This window comes from Hyaena hyaena, unplaced genomic scaffold (genome assembly GCF_003009895.1).
Source record: "Hyaena hyaena isolate Hyena2069 unplaced genomic scaffold, ASM300989v1 scaffold_124, whole genome shotgun sequence".
In the NCBI taxonomy this organism is placed as follows: Eukaryota; Metazoa; Chordata; class Mammalia; order Carnivora; family Hyaenidae; genus Hyaena; species Hyaena hyaena.
The window spans coordinates 3,420,173-3,442,877 of NW_024080755.1; the positions used below are offsets into that span (position 1 = coordinate 3,420,173).

Sequence of the window (22,705 nt, forward strand, 5' to 3'; positions counted from 1 at the left end):
GGCCCGTAAGCCTAAGTTATAAGTTAGCCTCTCCGGTATCGCCGTCTGTGGGTTCTCAGGCAGGGGTCCCGCGGCAGGGAGTTTGATTCCAGAGTCTGTACCCATAACGCCATGCTCCCTTCCAGAGATGGTAGTTAAATTAAATATTCTTCAGTCATTTACATCTTCCCCTAAACTATTGAAAACTAAAAAAGAGCTTCCTGAAGGTTGGGTTTTTTCTTCATTGGACTGATTTTGTTATTCTTTTCTTTCTTTTTCTTAAGAAGTTTGTTACAGAGCATACTGGCATAGTTCAGGGAATTGCTAACTACCTGTCAAGCTGGGAAAATTTAATCTATCTAATTTGTCTTCCTGAATTTTTTTTCAAGTGGATGATTTTAGAGTGGTTTCTCTGAAATTGCTGCAGACACATTTCAAGAAATCTTTAGATGATCGGAAAGTAAGCAGAGTGGAATTCCTTCCTGTTCATTGGCATAGTTCCTTGGGTGGGGACGCCACAGGCGTTGACAGGTTTGTGGACTTCGATAACTTGTCATTCAGATTACTCACACTTAGATTCAAGATTTAAACCATAATATGAATAGCTTCAACAGATATATTCAACAAATACAGTCCTCTATTTAAATGATCTAGTTGAAAAAAAAATTATCTAATTGCTCTGCAATATGATTTAAGTATTGGCTGTTAATGTTTATATGCTACTTGTGTGTTTACGTGTGTGTTTTTGCGCATGTGCGTAGGCATATGTATGCATTCCTATTATGAATATTTAAATTTAAGGAATTTAAGCCAGCTTTAGAATACTATTCTCATCTATAGTAGTTTAGACAAGGGGCTGTCCTGTCCATGTTAGGACATTTAGGAGCATCCTGGCCTCTACTCACTAGGCAGCAGCAGCCCCTCGCCCCCCCAACCCCCAAACCCATAACTGCCAAAAACATCTCCGTCTCATTGTTAAAGATGAGCAGCACTCTGTAGGCACTGTGACAAGTTAAAGCTCCCCACTCGGTTTTGAATGCTCCCAGTTGAGAAGCGCAGTTTCAGTAAGTATTTCTGCTGGGACACAGGGCCAATACTTAAATCATATTGCAGAGCAACTCGATAACACAAAATGTGTTATGCCATATGTTGTTCTATGCTAGGCCCTATTATGAGGGTGTTTTCTTGCTCTTTGGATGTTCACGAACTTGGCTGTCTCCATTTTCAAATCAGGAAAGATTTTCAGTGCATGAAGCTGCTTTCTGATTCTTTGTTATATTCCCTGTTGTCCTGTCCACCACAATTTTTGTCAGGTATCCTGATTCCAGTTAATTGGAAGAAAAATAAAAGAGTAGCCTTTCCTCTTTAAAAATAACATTTAAGTTTTTACATAGCCTTTCTTTTATGTAATAACTCTTCATGAGTCCCCAAAGTCCCAGTATAGCTATAGGCACACATAATTTTTGCTTTATCTTGATTGATTTATAATAAGTTTGTCTACAGAATCAACTCATAATTAGCCTGTGGGATTCTTTTATTTGTTGTATATTTAGAAATCAGTATCTAAACTTTAAAAAATCTGTAGGTTTAAGGTGGCTATTGACTGAATATACTTTTTTTTTTTTCTCTAAACAGGAACATTAAGAAAATCACCTTACCAAGTATTGGTCGGTTTCGTCACTTTACCAATGAAACCTTGCTAGATATTTTATTTTACAATAGCCCCACCTACTGTCAGACGATTGTGGAAAAAGTGAGCATGGAGATAAACCGTCTGCATGCACTATTTATGAGTCGGAATCCAGACTTCAAAGGAGGCGTCTCTGTTGCTGGTCATAGTTTAGGTAAAACTGTCAAGTATCCACATTTTAAACACGATTTTTGTTGAGTCCTCACTGCTTTTAGAGAGGATGACAATGTTAGTGCGCTATTTAGAATTATAGGTTTTAATTCGTTTTTATTTTATTATTTTTTTAATGTTTATTTTTGAGAGAGAGATAGAGTGCGAGCAGGGGAGGAACAGAGAGAGAGGGAGACACAGAATCTAAAGCAGGCTCCAGGCTCTGAGCTGTCAGCACAGAGCCCAATGTGGGGCTCAAACCCACGAACCATGAGATTGTGACCTGAGCTAAAGTCGGATGCTCAACTGACTGAGCCAACCAGGTGCCTCAGGTTTTAAGTTTTTTAAAGGGTAGACATGAATGCGGTGAGTCTAGTTAGATTCTGCCTTTCCTTTTCAATGACCTAGGAATGCTTTATATTTTAATTTATTCTATGTTTGGTAAACCAGTGATATTGATGATCAGATCTTGATTGACATTTAACTTTTGTATGATTTCTGCCTAGGGAGTTTGTTAAAACAAAAAAGCGTGATCAGTGTTACAAAATTAGTAGTACATTATAAAGCAAAATGCAATTTTTTTTCTAGGCTCTTTAATATTGTTTGACATCCTCTCTAATCAAAAAGATTTGAATTTGTCAAAGTCTCCCGGGCCTTTTGCTGTTGCTAATGGAGTTGTGAAGCAGCCATATTTTCAGGAAAAGCAGGTATGGTCTTATTAACATTCACAGTTAGAGGTGAAGCTGAACAGTTTATTAAAGTCTGAACTCTTTCCTGAAATTTTATTTTTTATAAGGTTTGTTTATTTAAGTAATCTCTACACCCAACGTGGGGCTTGAACTCACATTGTTGAGGTCAGGAGTCACAGTCTTCTGACTGGACCAGCCAGGTGCCCCTGAAATGTTTTTATAAATCAAATTATCCTGAGGTTTATAAGTGTGATAGGATCATATAACTTGTTGGAGTTTCTCACTCTTCTTCCTTCTGGATTATAAATAAATTAATTAATTAATTAAATGTTTTTCTTTATTTCTGAGAGAGAGAGGCAGCCTGAGCAGGGGAGGGTCAGAGAGAGAGGGAGGCACAGAATCTGAAGCAGGCTCCAGGCTCTGAGCTAGCTGTCAGCACAGAGCCCAATGTGGGGCTCGAAGCCACGAACCGTGAGATTGTGACCTGAGCCAAAGTTGGACACTTAACCGACTGAGCCACTCAGGTGCCCCTGGATTATAAATTTAAACATGAGAGAAAGTTTATGATTTAAAAAAATGTTAAGCAAATTACTGTAGAAAATGGGAGTGAGAATGATTTATTACATTTATATTCTTTTTCAGACTATTCAAACTTTGGATGATAAACTACCTAAAATTGATTTCTTTTTGGAGCAAAATTGTTTAAGATTTTCTGTAGGTCAGGAGACATTTTGTGGGAGTTTTTCTGAGCTTTGTAATGTTCCCTTGACTTTTTTTTTTTTTTTTTTTTTTAAGATGTCTGAAGAGCCAAAGCTGACTTTGGATGAGTCTTGTGACCTTGATGTTGAAAATGAAGAAGTCCTAAGTTTGCAAGAAACTCTGGAAGCACTTAGCCTCTCTGAATACGTTAGCACTTTTGAAAAGGAAAAGATTGACATGGAATCTCTGGTACTGGTGATACTTTGATTCATTTTGTTTAACATTGTTTTTCCTGTTGTAAGATCAACAATTAGGCTGATTTGAACATTCTTACATTGTAATACATTTCAGATAAGGCAGAGACTTAAATGCTTGAAAAATTGAGAATAGGAGTTTTGTTTGTTTGTTTGTCTTAGTATAATCTGGGAAGGCCTGTAAGTATGACACAAAACTCAGAAGCCGTAAGAGGAAAATTGCATAGCACGAGTTGCCCTAAACAACGTCTAACGGCCAGCGATAGATTAAGAAGAATATTTGGAACACACCTTATAGACAAAGGCCTTATTTCCTTATTATTCAAAGCTCCTACAAAATAGTTCCAACACTGCTAACACAATAGGAAAATAGGTCAAGAATATGAACAGATGATAAACAGAAAAGGAAATAACAAGTGACTTCTTATCATGTGAAAACTCATGAGTGAAAGGCAGAGTGAAAGTGCAGTGAGTTTTTTTTAACCTTTCAGTTTGGCCAAAATAAAGAGCTTGATAGCATACTGTGGGGCCAGAATGAGGGGAAGTATGCACGGTTTACATATCATTAGTGAGACTGTAAATTGGTACCACCTCTATGGAAAGGAGTTTGGTAATATCCTTTAAAATACAAAAAAAGCCATATCTCTTGCATTAGCAGTTTGACTGCCAGAAATCATTCCTGTGGAGAACTATTTACACAGAGTTTTCTTTTCTTTTAAGTTATTATGTATGTATAGTTTTAATGTTTGTTTTTGAAAGAGAGAGGTAAGCAGGGAAGGGACAGAGAGAGTGGGAGACAGAGAATTTGAAGCACGCTGCAGGCTCTGAGCTGTCAGTACAGAGCCTGATGTGGGGCACGGGGCTCAAACTTACGAATGGTGAGATCATGATCTGAGCTGAAGTTGGACACTTAACCCACTGAGCCACCCAGATGCCCCTATGCAAGACTTTCTACAAGGGTACTCACTACAGCACTGTTTATAATAGCAAAACCTTAGAAACACATCCCATGTCCACCAGTAGGGCACCAGTGAAATAATTAATGGTGCATGCACGTGATGGAATACCTGCAGCTATTGGATAAATAAGGCAGTGTCAGAGATACTGGTGTGAGATGATTCCTAGGATATGTTATGAGAAAAGCGCACAGTTTAATCCTGTTTGTATAGCAGGCTACACATACAAGGAAAACCACGTAGGTGCTGTGTATACAGAAGATGTCTCTGGAAGGAGAGCAGATTGTCAGCAGTGGCTGTTGAGAGGGGTGGTTGGGACAGGAGTGGAGGGGAGAGACTTCATTGTCTGCTCGACAATGTAGCTTTTGAGTTTAATATAACATGCATGTATTTTCTGCTAAAAATGAATAGAATGATTTAGATGTGGAGGCCCCAGATTTTACAACCTAAATCAATCCATGATTTAAAAACAAATGAACTTTAAAAATATATTTATATACAGGGGCGCCTGGGTGGCTCAGTCGGTTGAGCGTCCGACTTTCGCTTAGGTCATGATCTCACGGTTCGTGGGTTCGAGCCCCGCGTCGGGCTCTGTGCTGACAGCTCAGAGCCTGGAGCCTGTTTCAGTCTGTGACTCCCTCTCTCTCTGACCCTCCCCTGCTCATGCTGTCTCTCTCTCTCGCTCCTAGAAATAAAATAAAAAACATTAAAAAAAAAAATATATATATATATATTTTTAGTGTTTATTTTTGGGACAGACCGAGCGTGAGTGGGGGAGGGGCAGAGAGAGAGGGAGACACAGAATCTGAAGCAGGCTCCAGGCTCCAAGCTGTCAACACAGAGCCCACCGCGAGGCTCGAACTCACGGACCCTGAGATCATGACCTGAGCCGAAGTCAGACGCCCAACTGACTAAGCCACCCAGGTGCCCCTAAAAACAAATGAACTTTTAAAAAATCAACTGAATCTTAGATTGCTTTCAATGAAATGGTTTCATGCTATCATTTCCTTATTTCAGTTTCAGTTTATCTGTCATTAGACCAATTAACTAATGTGCTTGTTTGTTTCCTTTTAAAGCTTATGTGCACAGTTGATGACCTGAAGGAGATGGGCATACCCCTTGGACCCAGAAAGAAGATTGCTAACTTTGTAAAACAGAAAGCAGTTAAACTGGTAAAGTTTATTTCTGCCCTAAAAATAGAAACCCAAACTCATCTTTTGGTTTGTATTTTGGAAGTTTGTGCTGATACTGGTATGGTTAGGCCAGCAGGGTGCTCCTTGCCCAAGGGCACGGTCGTGTTGATGGAGGCCCAGACTTTTGGAGTCAACCGGAGTTGGACTTTCAATCCTAGGGTGACTGACCATCCCGATTTTCCTGGAACTGAGAGAATTCCCAGGCTGAAGGACTTGCAGCTTTAAAATTGGTATTTTGGGATTTCCTGGTGCAAACACTGAGTAAGCCCTGGACAGGTAGATGGATTGGTCACATTAGTGCCCAGGTCAACTCCTTAGTAGCTACTTCTTCATGAGCAACTTGCTTCACTTTTTGGATCTTTGGTTTCCCTCATTTCTAAAATGTGAGTGATGCTACCGTCCTTCTAGAGCTGCAGTGAGGATGAAATAACACATGTCAGCTTTGCCCCCAGTAAATATTAGCACACATTCTCCCTTCCCAGGCCTCACCATCTAAAGAAACAAGAATAGACCCACTAAAATCTCATTAAGTAACAACCAAAAAGCAAAAATTCTTAACAATACAAAACAAAGCCACAACTCAAAAGCATGTAGAAAGAAATAGACCAACTGGGAAGAACTCACTTGTTTAATTTTCATTTATTGATCAAGTTAATTTGACACATTTTCTAAATACTTAGAAAAATTAACACTTAGGGTGGCTGCTTTATTTGTTTTGCTGTTATGATGGTTTATGTTGATCCTTCCATCTTTTGGATTTGTTCTTTTATTTGTGTCATGTGTTTGGAACTTCACATCCGTCACCTTATGTGCAATAGGACTATAAAGTGTTAGGACTGATTTGTTATGATCAGCTTGTGTAGTTGAGTTCTTCAGCATTTTATGGGTGTTTTTTGGGTCAGGCTCCATGCTTGGTATTTGGGGTTTGGAGATGAACAAGTCTAGTTAGGGGCAGAGATTTGACCACAAATGATGCATCGGTCCCGTAGCAGGGTACCATCTGTGCCGTCAGAGCCAGGGGAGGGTGCCATTTCTGGCCTGGGGAGAAGGGGCTGGGAGTGGTGAGAGAAGACTCCTCCGAATGCTGCTGCTTGAGCTTGAAGGAGAGAAGGGTCAGGGGAGATGGCCTTCCAGGAGGGGGCTTGTCATTTCCTGTGGCTGAAACAGCAGATGAGCTGGGAATACAGTAGGACCGGGGGTCCTGGAGGCTAGAATGGCAGGTGTTGGAGTTTGGATTTTCTTTTATAAGGGAGTGGTTCTTAAGCATGTTTTCATGACCATGAAAGTCATGGTACTTTTTTTTTTTAAGTTAGTTTGTTTTGAGAGAGAGAGAGGGAGAAAGTATGTGTGTATAAGTGGGGAGGGGGGGCCAGAGAGGGAGGGAGAGAGAACCCCACGCAGGCTCCAAGCTGCCAGTGCAGAGCCCTATGTGGAGCTTGATGTCAAAAACCTTGAGATCATGACCTGAGCAAAATCAAGAGTTGGATGCTTAACCGACTGAGCCATCCAGGTGCCCTGAAAGTCATGGTGCTTTTAAAGAAATACCATGAAATGCTGACCTGCTTATTAGTTCTGTCACAAATGAAGATTTAGTATCAAATCATCTGTAAGTATAAAAGTTTAATTTCTATTTTAGAAATTTTAAAACTTAAAAATATGTACAATAAACCACATTATAAAATTTCAGCCATGAGCAAATGTATCGGTAGTATATGAGTTTTTAACATTTTGATTCCTTCCTGGTTTTTCCATTAACATTTGCTTTCTTTTGCTATTGGCTAGGGCCCACTGGCTGATATGGAGTGCTAAAGGGAAAAAAATTGGAGCTAAGCTTAAAATTGAGACAGTTCTATTCTCAGTTTGGTTAAAAATGTTTTTTTAAAATCCTATAATTGGAAGATTGTACTTTTTAACCCCCCTTACCCGTTTCTCATACCCCCAACCCTTATCTCTGGCAACACCAAATGGTTCTCAAGTTTTATAAGTTTGTTGATTTTTTTAAATTTTTATTTATTTATTTTAAAATGTTTTATTTCTGAGAGAGACAGACACTCTCTCTCTGAGAGAGCTCTGAGAGAGCATGAGCAGGGGAGGGTCAGAGAGAGAGGGAGATACAGGATCTGAAACAGGCTCCAGGCTCTGAGCTAGCTGTCAGCACAGAGCCCGATGCGGGGCTCGAACCCATGAACCGTGAGATCATGACCTGAGCCGAAGTTGCCGCTTAACCGACTGAGCCACCCAGGCGCCCCAGTTTGTTGATTTTTAGATTCCACATTTAAGTGAGATCACATAGCATTTGTGTTCTCTGTCTTATTTCACCTTTCATAATGCCCTCAAGGTCTATCCATGTTGCAAATAGCAAGATTCCTTTCTTTTTATTGATAAATAATATTCCTGTCTGTATATACACACACAGACACACATACACAAATTTATACACACACGTACCAAAACATTATTCATTCATCCATCAATGGACACTTAGGTTGTTTTCATATATTGACTATTGTGTAACAAATGATGTAATGAACTTGGGGTTACAGATGTAAAAGACTGTGATTTTGTTTCATTTGGTTGTACCTCTAGAAGTGGAATTGTTGGATCATATAGCATACCTGCTTTTAATTTTGGTGGGAACCTCCATACTGTTTTCTGTAGTGGCTACACCAATTAACATTCCCATGAACAGTGTGCAAGTGTTCCCTTTTCTCTACATTATTTCCAAAACTAGTTATCTCTTGCCTTTGTTGATCACAGCCGTTCTAACAGTTGTTAGGTGATACCTCATTGCAGGTTGGCTTTGCATTTCCCTGGTGGTTAATGACGTGAAACATACATTCATGTACCTGTTTGCCATGTGTATGTGTGTGTCTATTCAAATACTCTGCCCATTTTTAAATTGGATTGACGTCATTAAAAAAAATTTTTTTGTGTGTATGTGAAATGGGCGATAGTTTCGTATAGCACCAGTAAACCGCTTGCTCCAGTTTTGAGGGGACACTGAGAACCACTGCTGTCAAGCAGTGAGAGGCTGTTGGGAACCTCAGAGCAGTCATTGTAATTATTCAGTGATTAGTAAGAAATCTTGGGGGTGTATTAGGAAGTGGAAAAGGAGGCTGGCAGTGGCAGAGAGTTCTCTTTTCTCTTTCGGCGTACTGAATTGACCAAGTAGACTTGTTTCCCGATCTCCTGGCGTTTTCAAGTCCTTAATAGACAGGATCATTTGGCCAGCGGTTTTGTTGGGGCGCCATTTTCAGTAGAGTCTTAGGCCGACACGTGCAAGCTGGCGAGTGAGGGCCCCTGAGATGTGGGCTTGTGGCTATCGGGCCAGTCCCCTCAGGGGGCTGCTCGTGGTCACCTGACTCTGTCAGGCCGCTGGGCCGGGCTGCGGTCACCAACCAGCGTGAGTGGATTTGATCTCGTTCCTGCAGAGACACACCTGTTCCACAGACGCTCCCAGAGCTTTGGTTACTTCCTTACTAACGGAAATATGTGGGTCTCTTCAGTTCAGCGCAGGATGTTTTGAACGTCTCGCACCTGTGTATCACCACCTAAAAGAGGAGTTAAACATTTTTGTCACCAGATAGTTCTCTCGCGCTTCTTTGTAGTCCACTCCTCCTGCCACACAATAACTACTTTGTTTTTTTTTTTTTTAATGTTTTATTTATTTCTAGGAGAGAGAGAGAGAGAGAGAGAGACAGCGTGAGAAGGGGAGGGTCAGAGAGAGAGGGAGTCACAGACTGAAACAGGCTCCAGGCTCTGAGCTGGCAGTCACCACAGAGCCCGACGCGGGGCTCGAACCCACGAACCGCGAGATCATGACCTAAGTGAAAGTCGGACGCTTAACCGACTAAGCCACCAGGCGCCCCCACAATAACTACTTTGGTTTCCGTTCCTGTTGAGTTTTAGCGGCTCTACAAGTTCACATAAATGGAATCCGCATCCTATACTCTTTTGAATCTGGCTTCTTTTACTCAAAATCATGTTTTTGAGGTTCATCCAATTGTTGCACCATTTGCAGTTCATTCCTTTTTATCTCTGAGTAGTTTTTCCATCATGTGACTCTAGATGTAGCGTGCGCTCCTCCATTCTTCCCAAAATGGTTTTGAGGAAAACTAGTCACTGGCTGCACATAAAGTAATGGGTATACACATGTTGAATGAAGAAATTTCTACCCAAATCTGCATCTTTATAGGAAGCATATATTTTACAATTAAATGGTACTTTAATCTGTCTAAAGTTGAGATCGTAAAGGACAAAGTTGGCATTTTTTTATTAAAAATCTAAGTTATGTAGAAATGTAGAGTGAATAGTAGAATGATAGGCAGTATTTAGATTTAACTGTTGCTGTTTTGTTGTTTTTTTCTTAGTCTCTTAATCATTTTTTTCTTCAGAATTTTATGTATGTATGTTTATATTTTAGAGAGAGAGTGAGGGTGAGAGAGAGGTGGGGGCAGAGAGAGAGGGAGACACAGAATCCGAAGCAGGCTTCAGGCTCTGAGCTGTCAGCACAGAGCCTGACGCGGGGCTCAAACCCACAAACCACAAGATCATGACCTGAGCCGAAGTCAGATGCTCAATGGACTGAGCCACCCAGGGGCCCCTTTTTTCTTAAGGATTTTACAGTAATTTATAGAAATTCTGACATTTCTTCCTCAAATATTTAGTGTGTGTCTCTAAAAAGGACATTTCTCTAATCCCCACATGGCCTGAGAAATGACTGAAGATTCCTTACCGTGGAGATAACGTGTTCCATAGTGATAGCTGATTAACTGAATTTTTCCTCAGGGTTATGTTATGAATTGTTCATTTTTCACAGGAACAGAAAAAAGCAGTATCAGAAAAGAAGGCAGTGATGGCTGCTTCGACAAAGGGGCAAGAGGAAAGTGCTCAGAAAGCTAAAGAAATGGCTTCTCTCCCCTCAGAATCTAATGAATCCAAGAGGAAACTTCCAGTTGGTGCTTATGTATCTTCTGTGCACGTTGATTATGAGTCTTTTGAAGTTGGCACTGGACAGGTAAGTTTATATGTTGATTAGGGCTGCGTATTTTATATTGGAACCACATATCTTTATTATTTGAGTAGGCTTTAAATTCTTTAAAAATTCAACATTTATGGGGGGCGATGGAGAAAACTAATTTTCTCTCAGGATTGTATGCTGCTTTCATGGAAATGTTCAAAGTGAGGGATTGAATGTGTATTGAACATTATTACTTTGGAAATTATTTTTATTTCAGTTTTTCCATTGTTTTGTAGCAGTATTTTATATTTTGTAGCATTAGTCTCTCATAGCCATTACCAACAGAGTGGCGGTAGTTAGAAAGAAAATTATGTTCTGAACACAGTAGTCTCCAGTTACCGGCAGTTTTCAGTTAGTCACTCATGGTCACCTGTGGCCTGGAAGCAGATGATTCTCCTTCTGACATACGGTCAGAAGGTCAGTAGTAGCCTAGCGTTATGTCACATGCCTCCGTCGTTCCCGCCACCTCATCTCATCACGTAGGCCTTTTATCCTCTCACGTCATCACAAGAAGGAGGAGTGCAGTACAGGAGGACATTTCAGGAGAGACTGTAGTCTGTCACATAACTTTTAGTGCAGTGTATTGTGGGCATTGTTCTCTTTTATTACTATTGTTGTTCATCTCTTATTATACCTAATTTGTAAGTTAAAGTTTGCCATAGGTATGTATGTGTAGGCAAAGACTTAGTATATAGCGTACAGCGTTATCCGATGTTTCAGGCATCCGCTGGGGGTCTTGGAATGTATCCCCTTGGATGAGGGGAGACTGCTGTGTACTTAGATTCCTGTGAGAGACACTTGCTGCATTCACTTAACTTACAGTTTTTAGTATTTGTAATTCTTTCCTTGCAGAAAAATTTCTTTTTCCCCAGAAAATTTCTATAAAAACCAAGAACTCGGGGCGCCTGGGTGGCTTAGTCGGTTAAGCGTCCGACTTTCGCTTAGGTCATGATCTCGCGGTTCGTGGGTTCGAGCCCCGCGTCGGGCTCTGTGCTGACTGCCAGCTCAGAGCCTGGAGCCTGTTTCAGTCTGTGACTCCCTCTCTCTCTGACCCTCTCCTGCTCACGCTGTCTCTCTCTCTCTCTCTCCTAGAAATAAATAAAACATTAAAAAAAAAAAAAACCAAGAACTCAAGGGTGCTATATTTAATGATATACTTTAATATACTTATATCTCAATGGCTTAGGAGTATTAAAATCTTTTTAGACATTGTTTTTTTGAGTGTATTTATAGTTGGGTCTCTAAGGTTCCATTATCATAAGGGAATTCGTGACTGGTTTAAAAATGGAACAAGGCGTTATAGCCTGTTCAAGCTTTTAACCCAATTCATTGATAAAGATTGTATTTTTTAAAATGTGTTTTTATTTATTTATTAATTATTATTATTATTTTAAGTTTACTTATTTATTTTGAGAGAGACAGAGACAGTTCAAATGGGGAAGTGGCAGAGAGAGAGGGAGACGGAGAATCCCAAGCACGCTCTGTACGGTCAGTGTGGAGCCCAACGTGGGGCTTGAACTCATGAAACCATGAGATTGTGACCTGAGCCAAAGACGCTTTAACCAACTGAGCCATGCAGGTGCTCCTAAAATGTCTTTCTTTTTAACCATGAGCAAACTTGAACATACTTTAGCAAACAAAGGGCAGATATTTACTCATTTAACTGTGAAGGAGCAGAGTGTAGGAGATTTGTGGAATGAGGGGCACTGTGACCAGGACACACTCACTGCATGCCCCTCTCTGGGAGTTGGCCTTCTCCATGAACCTGGACTCATGTGTGTCCTTGACTGTAGGCTCCTCCTCTTAAAGCTATATGACCACAGAGGAACAGGAATCTCTCCTGATAGGTCCAGTTAGGAAAATTTATTTGACCTGATTTGAGTTACAAGTCCATGTTGGGTAAATTCATGCTGCCTGCGGAATGGGGCACAGGTTGATTGACCCAGCCCGGGTCACATGCCGCCTCTGTGGGGGGGGGCGGGCAATGTGGGCAAGTAGGGTCTGTTACCCAAAGGGCTATGGGGCAGTGTGGACAGTAGTTGCCAGAAAGCCAAGAAACTACTTAAGCAAGAGAAAGGAAATAACACCATAATCACCTCAGCCGGAACTAACACTGTGCACTGTTTGAACAAGCCCTTCTAGACTTTTATTTAAGCATTTAACATTTATATATATATACTTTAATAAAAACTGGAAAACACTACATAATTGTTTTATCAAAAGTTTATACTGCTGTTTTCAAGTACTATATTATGAATATATTCCCAAGTCCCTGGATATTTCTCTCATTTTTAATGACTGCCTTGTTACTATTTGGAAATATAATGATTTATTTTGTCACTTACTTGTTATTGGATGTATTAGCTTGCCCGGGCCACCATTACAAACTATCACACCCTTGGTGGCTTTAAACAGCGGAAGCTTACTGTCTCAGTTTTAGAGGCTGGAGAGTCGAGCGAGGTGTCCGCAGGGCCACACACACTCCCTGGTGAGGTGTCCGCAGGGTCACCATCCCTCTGAAACCTACGGGGAAGAATCTTCCTGCCTCTTTCACTAGCGGCTCCTTGGCTCACAGATGCCATTCTCCAGGCCTGTTTTCACAGAGCTTCTCCTGTGTCTGCATCCTCTGTGTGTGTTTCTTTATCCAAATATCCCCTTTTTATAGTAACACCAATCATGTTGGTTTAGGGCCGATCTAAATACCTTATTGTAACTCGATTACTGCTGTAAAGACCCTGTTTCCAAACGAGGTCTGAGGCACTGCCGTGTACCTTTCTTGTGAGGCACACAGTTCATCCATAACATTGGACATGTAGGCAGTTTCTGGTTTTTCACTTTTTTAAGCAATCCAGTGATGAACACTTTTATTTATTTTTTTCTTTTATAGTGAATTGTCAAGTTGGTTTCCATGTAACACCCAGTGCTTGATGAACACTTTTTAAAAGAAAATATTTATTTTTGAGATAGAGAGGGAGGGAGAGCAGGGCAGGGACAGAGAGAGAGGGAGACAGAGGATCTGAAGTGGGCTCTGCGCTGATGGCAGTGAGCCCGATGCAGGGCTTGAACTCACCAACCTTGAGATCATGACCTGAGCTCAGTCCTTAACTGACTGAGCCACCCAGGTGCCCCCAGTGATGAACATTTTTAAACCAATTTTCTGTGCACTTTCGTTATTTCCTTTACCTAAATAAGTAGAAGTGAGATAGCTGAGTATCCCAAGAATGTACACACGAATATTCTGGTAGTTCTTCTACTTGGCCCTGAAAAGGTTGTGCCGGTTTGTACTCTCGCTAGCAGTTTATAGCATTGACCCCCGTCTAGTCTCCTCATTGACACTGGTGCTACCTTTCTCCTTTACAAATAGGCAGTGCTCTCACTCTGGTCACTTTCTTCTGAAGAAATAACTTTTTGGTGAAAACAGAAGACTTTTTACTTTCTTCCTAGTATTTCATTTATCTGATAACCTTTTGGGGTGATGGTGTCTCGTGTTTCTGAGCACTCTAGTCAAGTTTGATATTTGATTTCTTTGTTGAAGTGCTAGTTTTACCTACTTTCCTACTGAGTTTTTTTTTTTCCTTCGTGGATATCTAAGAGTTTCTGTATACATAAAGGGTATTTGGTCTTTGTCATCTGTGTTTTAAATACCTTTTCTGGTTGGTACTTTTCCTTTTAACTTTGTATTTTCTTCTTTTTTTTGGTCTGGAGTTGGGGGGAAATGGGTAATCTGGGAGCATGTCCCATGTGGCCCTCCTCAGTAGCCGAAACCATCGAATTTGCACAGATAAGGGCAAGCAAAGGCATGTGCAGTCCACACTTTGTTAGACGGGGCAGCCTAGTGTAGTCAAGGGCGCTGAGTGCTCTCAGGTGAGTGGTGTCACCTGTCTGAGCTTCACTGTCTTCATCTGAGAAGTGAGAAGTGACGTGATAATCTTGCCTGCATCCCTTCAGCGGGCCTCTGTCATGCACTTGGGGATTGCACCATTCATTGTTCTTCATTCTCAGGATACTCAAGTGACAAAGACTTGTATCCTGCCACTGAGCAACAAACAGAAGAGCTTTGTAAACTGTAGAGTGCCACCGATGTAGGTGCTTTTTCTTAGTCTAGACAGTTCTTAGTAGGCTGAGATGCTACATGCAAGCTGTCCCAAAACAGAAGCTCTTTGGGGACACATCATTTTCCTAATGGAAAGAAACTTGCTGGAACAAATGAAGATGGTAGTTATAATAGAGGTAGCAGTTGTCGAATGCCAGGCCCTATGCTTTAGCACTTCACGTGGATTAGGTTATTGAGTTTTCAGTTCCATTTTGAGTTTGGCACTGTTATGGTCCCCATTTTATAGGTGAGGAAACAGGCTGAGACATGAGAAGTTAAGAAACTTGCCCGAGGTCCCATAGTAAGGTGTGGAGCCAGGATTTAGACCCAGCCAGTTTGAATCTAGAGAGTGCAGTTTTAATGATAATTTATAACTAAAACAAATACAGTGCTTACTGTATACTGTATGTACTGAAGTGTAGACAGGAGATGTGGTAGTCTGTGAAGATTTTAAAGATAAATTTTTTAGTCCCTTTTAAAATAGCTGTGACAGTGATTATAAGGATTATAAGCCATACCTAGAGTGGCATCATCTGTGTGGATGTGATTTTCATTAAGTGCCATTCCAGCTTGAACTTGTGAATTTTGTATTATATGACATTGGAATGATGTTGTTTTTAATGTTTTGATTCTTCCTAGGTTTCTGTTGTTTACAACTCACTAGACTTTGAACCAGAGATTTTCTTTGCCTTGGGATCTCCAATTGGTATGTTTCTCACCATTCGAGGAGTGGATAGAATAGATGAGAACTACAGGCTTCCCACTTGTAAAGGATTCTTCAATATTTATCATCCAGTGAGTGACTTGAATTCCTTTTTCTTTTGAAGAAGATGAAACACCTACCTAGAAACACCTCTCTAGATCCTCATAGATTCTCAGATTCTTATTTCTTAGGAACTAACTCTGATTTTGATGTACATACAGCTTAGCTCTCAGTCCCAGTAGAGAATAGTCCGATGCTTTCCAGTAAACTTTTCTACCAGAAAGCCTTTGTTCAAGGAAATAATTCTATTGTTTTGCTTGCAAAGTAATATTACCCACAAACTTGGAAGCCTGCTTCTAATTACCAGTAGGTGAATAACTTGGGGGGAAAAAAATCAAAATCTCTGGTTTGCTAGTTATTCATTTGGTTGCCCTGTTTTGTATGTAATTCAAGACAAAAGAGCTTTTCCTGAATTTCCAATTCTTCCATTTACAGCTCGATCCAGTGGCGTATAGATTAGAGCCTATGATTGTTCCAGATCTGGACCTGAAAGCAGTTCTGATTCCCCATCACAAGGGCAGAAAAAGACTTCATTTAGGTAAAAAACAAATACTATAAAAACTTGTTTCCTTCCTGTCATTTTGGAATCTCTCAGTCCTAGTGAATTAAGCATTTCCTGTCATTTGTCATTGAATTATGAAAATTTTAACACGAAGTTCTTTCTGACAGAATTAATGTTATTGAAATGCTTGCTGTGTTTAGAACCTGTTTATTAAATGTTCAGAGGAACTGTAAAGAAAGGTTTGAATGCGTTGTTTCTCCTTGATGACTTTTTCCTTGAAATGGCATTCTAATGGTTGAGATACTTAGGAATGGGGAAGTTGGTGATAAAAAGTTGGTAGAATTTGGTCATAATTTTTGGAGTTGGGAAGTAGAGTAGCACTTGAACTAAGGACCAACAATCAGGAAATAAGTGAGCTGTCATTTCCTTGCTAACAGGATAAACTTTTCCCTTTAAAAATGTTCACTAAACATAGTGGATCAATAATAATTCCAGCTGGGGTTTAGGTTTCTCTTATGCCAGTTGAAGGTGTATATTATCCATAGGTTTAAAGGTTTGGGTGGAAGGAATTGGAGTATAGCCCAGAAGAGCGAGGAAAGTGATCATGCTCTTTTACTTGAAAGTGGGGGTTTCCTTTCCTTTTTTTTTGCTTACATCATGCTTTTAAAAAATATTTAACTCTTTTTTGGAGCACCTGGGTGGGTCAGTCAGGTGTCTGACTCTTGATTTTCAATTTTTTTTTTAATGTTTTATTTATTTCAGAGAGAGAGACAGTAGGAGCAGGGGAGGCTCAGAGAGAGGGAGACACAGAATCTGAAACAGGCTCCAGGCTCTGAACTAGCTGTCAGCACAGAGCCCAATGTGGGGCTCGAACCCATGAACTGTGAGATGATGACCTGAGCCAAAGTTGGATGCTCAACCGACTGAGCCACTCAAGCGCCCCTGACTCTTGATTTTGACTCAAGTCATGATCTCTACCTCTGTGCGGACAGCGTGGAGCCTGCTTGGGATTCTCTCTCTTCTCTCTCTCTCTCTGCCCCTCTGCTGCTCATGCTCATTTGCTCTCTCTCTCTCAAAATAAATAAACATTAAAAAATAAATAAAAATAAAAAGTATTTAACTCCTTTGAAGTTAAAATGAGAAATTTGGCACTCAAATACCTTGAATTCAAATAGCATTTATTAGACAAAAGTAGAAAAGTTAAAGGGGCAGGAGTTTCTTCATTTTTAAGGAAGTTAAATTGTGGTTATATCAGAACCTCAAATTCTCAAAACCATTTTACCATTACAGATTAGAAAAGCGGTCATCTTTTTAATCTTGTGGGGTCCATCTTTTTTTTTTCCTAACTTGCAGTAAAAAAAAAAAAAACACATGAATTTTTATGGTATTTGAACACCTTCATTCCTTTTTCTTTGTTTCTTTGTTTCTTTCCTTCTTTCTTTCTTTCTTGGACATGTATGCATTTTGGCTGGATTAGCTTTAATTGTTAAAAAAAAAAAAATGACAGAATAGGATTTCTCAAACATTTTCATATGTTGAAAGTTCTTGGCTGAGAGATTCCCTGTGGTTGGCACTTAAGAGAGGCCTTGAGGGAGGGGTCTTATCCTGAGGACGGTGTTAGCTTTTGTTTTAATTTTCATGGTACAGAATTTTACCTAGGGCCTAATTAACTTGATGTGTTGTCTTAATCTCTCCAGAGTTGAAAGATAGTCTCTCTCGTATGGGATCGGATTTGAAGCAAGGCTTCATTAGCTCCCTGAAAAGTGCTTGGCAGACGTTGAATGAGTTTGCCCGCGCTCACACCTCTTCAGCTCAGCTGCAGGAAGAACTGGAAAAGGTGGCCAATCAGATCAAAGAAGAAGAAGAAAAACAAGTAGTTGAAGGTAAATTTGACCTTGGAGGCATTTTCTAGTACAAATGTTATTTGTAAACATAATACTTATGAATTGTCTAATGAGGCTTTTCCATGCTAGTCTCTTGTTAAAATGTTCTTCCTACAAAGAAATATGTGTTCTGATAAACTGTACCTCAGAATGCATGTCCTTCTTTTCCTGGATTTTTGCCTGATAGTTGCTGGACTTTTTTACTCTGCAGTCTTAAATTTTTGTTGAGACTAGTTCTAAGGCCAGAAAGGCATATCATGAGAGTTAAGCATGTTATTCAGGCATGTTAAAGACCCACTGTGAGAAATTATCTTCCTGATGCTGTTGTTTAACTTTGTCATTATGTTATAGACTTTATCTGCATTGTCAGGTATTTGTGCCATAATGTTTTTGACTCTTTCAGATTCTAATTCTGTTTCCTTTCTTTCTACAATGCTCTCTCACCCCTTTTCTTCAAAACTTCTGTCAGCTCACTGGCTCTTTCTCCTCTCTCTCGGGTAACCAGCCCCTCTTCCTTCCCCTGGCTCTTTGGAGGAATGGGAAGTGAGCCTGGTAGCTCCCCAGGTTGCTACGTGTGTCAAGCGATATTCTCTTGGGCCCAGAAAGTCAGCTAAAGTCAAAGGATAATGATTAAGTGATTGACTTTGATATTGAAATGGTTTAAATTCTAGCAGAAAAGATTGTTGAAAGTCCAGATTTTTCCAAGGATGAGGACTACTTAGGAAAGGTGGGAATGCTAAACGGAGGCCGCCGAATTGACTACGTTCTTCAAGAAAAGCCAATAGAGAGTTTTAATGAATATCTTTTCGCTCTTCAGAGTCATTTATGCTATTGGTAAGTATTTTCTTCTTTGATAACATTCCCGTGGCCTTTAGGTACTAGCACATCCAGCAGTTTTAGGGAGACTCTTTTGCGGATTTATCATTTGTGATGGAATATTAATTTCAATGGCCATATACTCAAAATCTGTCTTTTCCCCGTTTAGTTTGTTGTCCACTAGATGGCAGTGTGTCATCTGCCTTTGACCACTGGCCTGTGGTACTTGCATACACGGGTATGTAGGGCTGCCTTTCACAGAGTGAGAGTCATAGGGTCTTTGAAAAGCCATCTTTTCATAAAGCCCTGGTCACCACGGAGGGTCGCGGCACAGCTGTTTTGTAGCTGCTCGGCGTCCATCCAGTTTGCAAGGACACTTTAAGACTACACTCCTTTATTTTCATAAAATAAAGTAGGTTGACTAGAACAAAAGGTGCATTTTCCACCTTTATGCATAGAGGTTAATTTCTACTCGTGGTGTGTTAAGTAATAATTGTTCTTTTCTTTGTGATAGGGAATCTGAAGATACTGCCCTGCTATTACTTAAAGAAATTTATCGAACAATGAACATTAGTCCAGAACAGCCCCAGCATTGATTGGACTTCAGTCTCATCCTGTGAGTTTATCTTTATTGTGTATATACATTCCGAATGTTTCATTCTAAAGTCTTTTTTAGTTTTTTTTTTTTTGCTTTGTTTTGTTTTTGTTTAACATAATCTCTGTACCTAGCATGGGGCTGGAACTCAGGACCCCGAGATCAAGAGTCACCTGTTCCACCTGGACCCAGCCAGCCGGGCGCCCGCCCCTCTGAAGTCTTTTTGATGGAGTTGATGTTGATTATAATTTTCTCTTTTTTCTGTTTCTTCCTAGTGGATTCTTTTTTTTCCTTTTATTTAAAAATTAAGAATAGAGAACCTAAAGAGGGGAATTGGTTTGCAATTTACATTTCTGATGCATTACAGTTTTTTTTTTTCCTAATTCTGCGTGAAATCTGAGTTCTTTGATTTTCAGTTTCTTTTCTAGAAGATATTCCCAGGAATATCAGTTAGGAATTGCTTTGGCTGTAGGTAACAGTACCCAGCTCACAGTACCTTAAACGAAGAGAGGTTTATTTTTCTTGTGGAACAAGAAGGGTTCATCCGTTGAGTGACGTCACTGGACATCACACTCTAGGCATCTTTTCATCTGCATGTCGGCTCTTACTCCACAGTTACAGGATGGCTCCCGTGGCTCCAGGCATCGTGTGTACATTCGAGACATGGATAAGGGGGAAAGGACTGTCAGTTACAGCTGTTCCTTTTAATTAGGAAAGCAAAAGGCACGTCTAGAAGTTCACTCTTGCCTGTTGCCTAAGCCGGGGCTGCATGTGCTGTGTTTCCTCCAACCCCGATCTGCATGGCGGATTGTAAAAGCAATGCTTTCTGCGCCCCAGTCTTTATAGAGGGAAGCCGGAAGGAAGGGGCTTAGACATGAATGAGCCAGCCTGCCTTCCTGACTGTTCTCCTGAGACCCTGACACCTCTTCTTCCTCACGAGATGATGCATCATTTACAAAAAAGAAGTAGTGTGTTTTTTAAATAGCTCGAAATTTTGAAGCCCTTCAAAGCATGGAATATAAGTGTTGAGTTCTAAACTGTGAAGTCAAAAGTAGTTCCTGGCAGTTTTTCTTTATTTTTTTTTTTTATGTTTTATTTATTTCTGAGAGAGAGAGAGAGAGCATGAGCAGGGGAGGGTCAGAGAGAGAGGGAGACAGAGAATCCGAAACAGGCTCCAGGCTCTGAGCTAGCTGTCAGCACAGAGCCCCATGCGGGGCTCGAACCCACGAACCATGAGATCTTGACCTGAGCCAAAGTCGGACTCTTAACTGACTGAGCCACCCAGGCGCCCCAATGATTCCTCCTTTGATTGATAAATATTTATTCCACACTTACTATGTGCCAGGCATCAGTTTTCATGCTGTGGATAAATGGGTGATAAGTTAGCCTTCTCACCTTTATTTTATTATTATTATTTTTTAATGTTTTTTATTTATTTCTAGGAGAGAGAGAGAGAGAGACAGCATGAGCAGGGGAGGGTCAGAGAGAGAGGGAGTCACAGACTGCGAAACAGGCTCCAGGCTCTGAGCCGCAGTCAGCACAGAGCCCGACACGGGGCTCGAACCCACAAACCGCGAGATCATGACCTAAGCGAAAGTCGGACGCTTAACCGACTAAGCCACCCAGGCGCCCCTAGCCTTCTCACCTTTAAAGAACTTACCTTCTACTGGGAGAAGAGCAATAGTAAACCTGCGCTTTCACCCACAAGTACGTTTCAGATATTGTGAAGAGAGAAAATAGGCGGACATTGCAGGTGATGGGTAGCTACTGGGAAAGACCTTGCTGGGATTGGCCTATCAACATTGGGGTTGATAATTGAAAGATGAGAAGGAGGTGGATGTCCAAGGGTATGGGGAGAACAAACAGCAGGAAGGGCAGCTACCTTCTAAGGTCATGAGATGGGAACAGACGTGTCATGTTTGAGGGACAGCACACAGACCAGTGTGGCTGGTGGTAATAAATGAAGGGGAGCCCAGGGGGAGAGGAGTCAGAGAGGTGGGCGGGCCTGGTTATGAGGGAGCTGGTCAGGCCTTTGCATTTTACTCTAAGTGTAATGGAAATATGGAGGGTTTTAATGGGCGGGGTGACATGACTTGGCTTAGGCCTTGGAAAGAATGACCTGGATTCTGCGTAGAGGGCAGACTGCTGGGTAAAGACAGAAGAAGGGGGAGTCGTGAAGAGGCTAGTGGTGACTCTGACGAGGGCTCTGGTGGTAGGGATGGTGACAGATGGCTGAGTGCAGATCTGTTGTGGAGGGAGGGAAGTCCAGGACTTCCAGAGGAATTCATCATAGGGGAGGAAGGAATGAAGTTGAGGATGACTCAGCATTTTGAGGTGAGCAGCTGGGTGGATGGTGTACCTTTCAGGGGAAAGCTTGTGGACAGAGCAGGGTCTTTTGTCGGGGGGTGAGGATGGGGTGAGGACTCAGTAGCTCTGTTGTGTTAAGTCAGTAGTTGATGTTCTGAAGCTGATGGCCTGAAGCCCAGAAGAAAGTTCTGAGCTAAAGGTAAAGACCTTAGAATCAGTCATCAGCATATACTTGGCCGTTTGAAGCCAGGAACTGGACAGGATCACCTTGGAGTGAGTAGATGGAGAAGAGAAGAGGTCTGGTGGAAGAGGAGCCATTGAAGTGAAAGAAAATTTGGGGGCTTAAGATCTTGGGGAAGCTGAGAGACGATAGAGTGGTCAGTGGTGTCCAGGGCTGCTGACCCAGAGGTCCAGAAAGAGGAAGGCCAGAACTTGGCCATTGGCTTGAGGTTTGAGGAGGGCACAGAACACTGGTAGCCTTGAGCAAAGCCATTTAACGCCATGGCAGAGGTAAAGTGGCTTGAGCAGAGGTAAGGGATCAGAGAGGAAAGAGTTTTGCTGTGAAGGGTAATAGAAGGAAGATGGGGAGACATTTTATGATATTAAAGTGTGTTTGCTACTGAGTATGCTCCAGTATTGGGGGGGGCAGTGATAAGGAAGGAGCAAATGGGGATAATTGTGGAGGAAATACTTGAAAAGGCAGTGCGGGAAGGGGCCTAGGTCACGTGAAGCGTTTAGCCTTAAGGAAAGAACAGTGGTGCATCTTTCCTGGTACCAGATGGAGAGGAGTGTGGACACTGATGCGGGTAGGTGGTGACTTTGGTGATGCCTTCAAGGATCTTCTTTCGTCTGGGAGAGGATGGACAGTAAATAAACAATTGCAGTTTGCCAGATGGTAAAACGTAGAGCAGAAGGGTTGGGGGGAGGCAGTGCATTTGGATGGGACAAGTTGCTACTCGATATCAGGTGGCGAGGGACAGTCTCACTGATACAGTGTCACTGGAGCAGTGAGCAGGCGGTATCTGGGGAAAGATCATTTCAGGCGAAGAGAAGTACATATATCAGAACATAAGAGCTGCCTCATTCTTTGTAACGATTGTGTGTATTCCATTGACT

The 22,705-nt window shown here is 41.2% G+C and overlaps 1 protein-coding gene across 2 annotated transcripts in view; it reads left to right on the forward strand.

Annotated features, from left to right (window-relative positions):
• Positions 1-22,705, forward strand: part of LOC120235166 (SEC23 interacting protein) — a 47,911-nt gene that overhangs the window by 22,395 nt on the left and 2,811 nt on the right. Inside the window, exons 8-18 of one of the 2 annotated variants that reach the window (XM_039237340.1) lie at positions 369-510; positions 1,615-1,823; positions 2,408-2,526; positions 3,304-3,456; positions 5,494-5,589; positions 10,430-10,627; positions 15,363-15,518; positions 15,922-16,024; positions 17,686-17,871; positions 18,543-18,705; positions 19,202-19,303. In XM_039237340.1, coding sequence (XP_039093271.1) covers positions 369-510; positions 1,615-1,823; positions 2,408-2,526; positions 3,304-3,456; positions 5,494-5,589; positions 10,430-10,627; positions 15,363-15,518; positions 15,922-16,024; positions 17,686-17,871; positions 18,543-18,705; positions 19,202-19,283 — 1,607 coding nt within the window. In that variant the 3' untranslated portion in view covers positions 19,284-19,303. The remainder of the gene's footprint in view (positions 1-368; positions 511-1,614; positions 1,824-2,407; positions 2,527-3,303; positions 3,457-5,493; positions 5,590-10,429; positions 10,628-15,362; positions 15,519-15,921; positions 16,025-17,685; positions 17,872-18,542; positions 18,706-19,201; positions 19,304-22,705) is intronic. The other variant, XM_039237341.1, reaches the window with a different exon arrangement.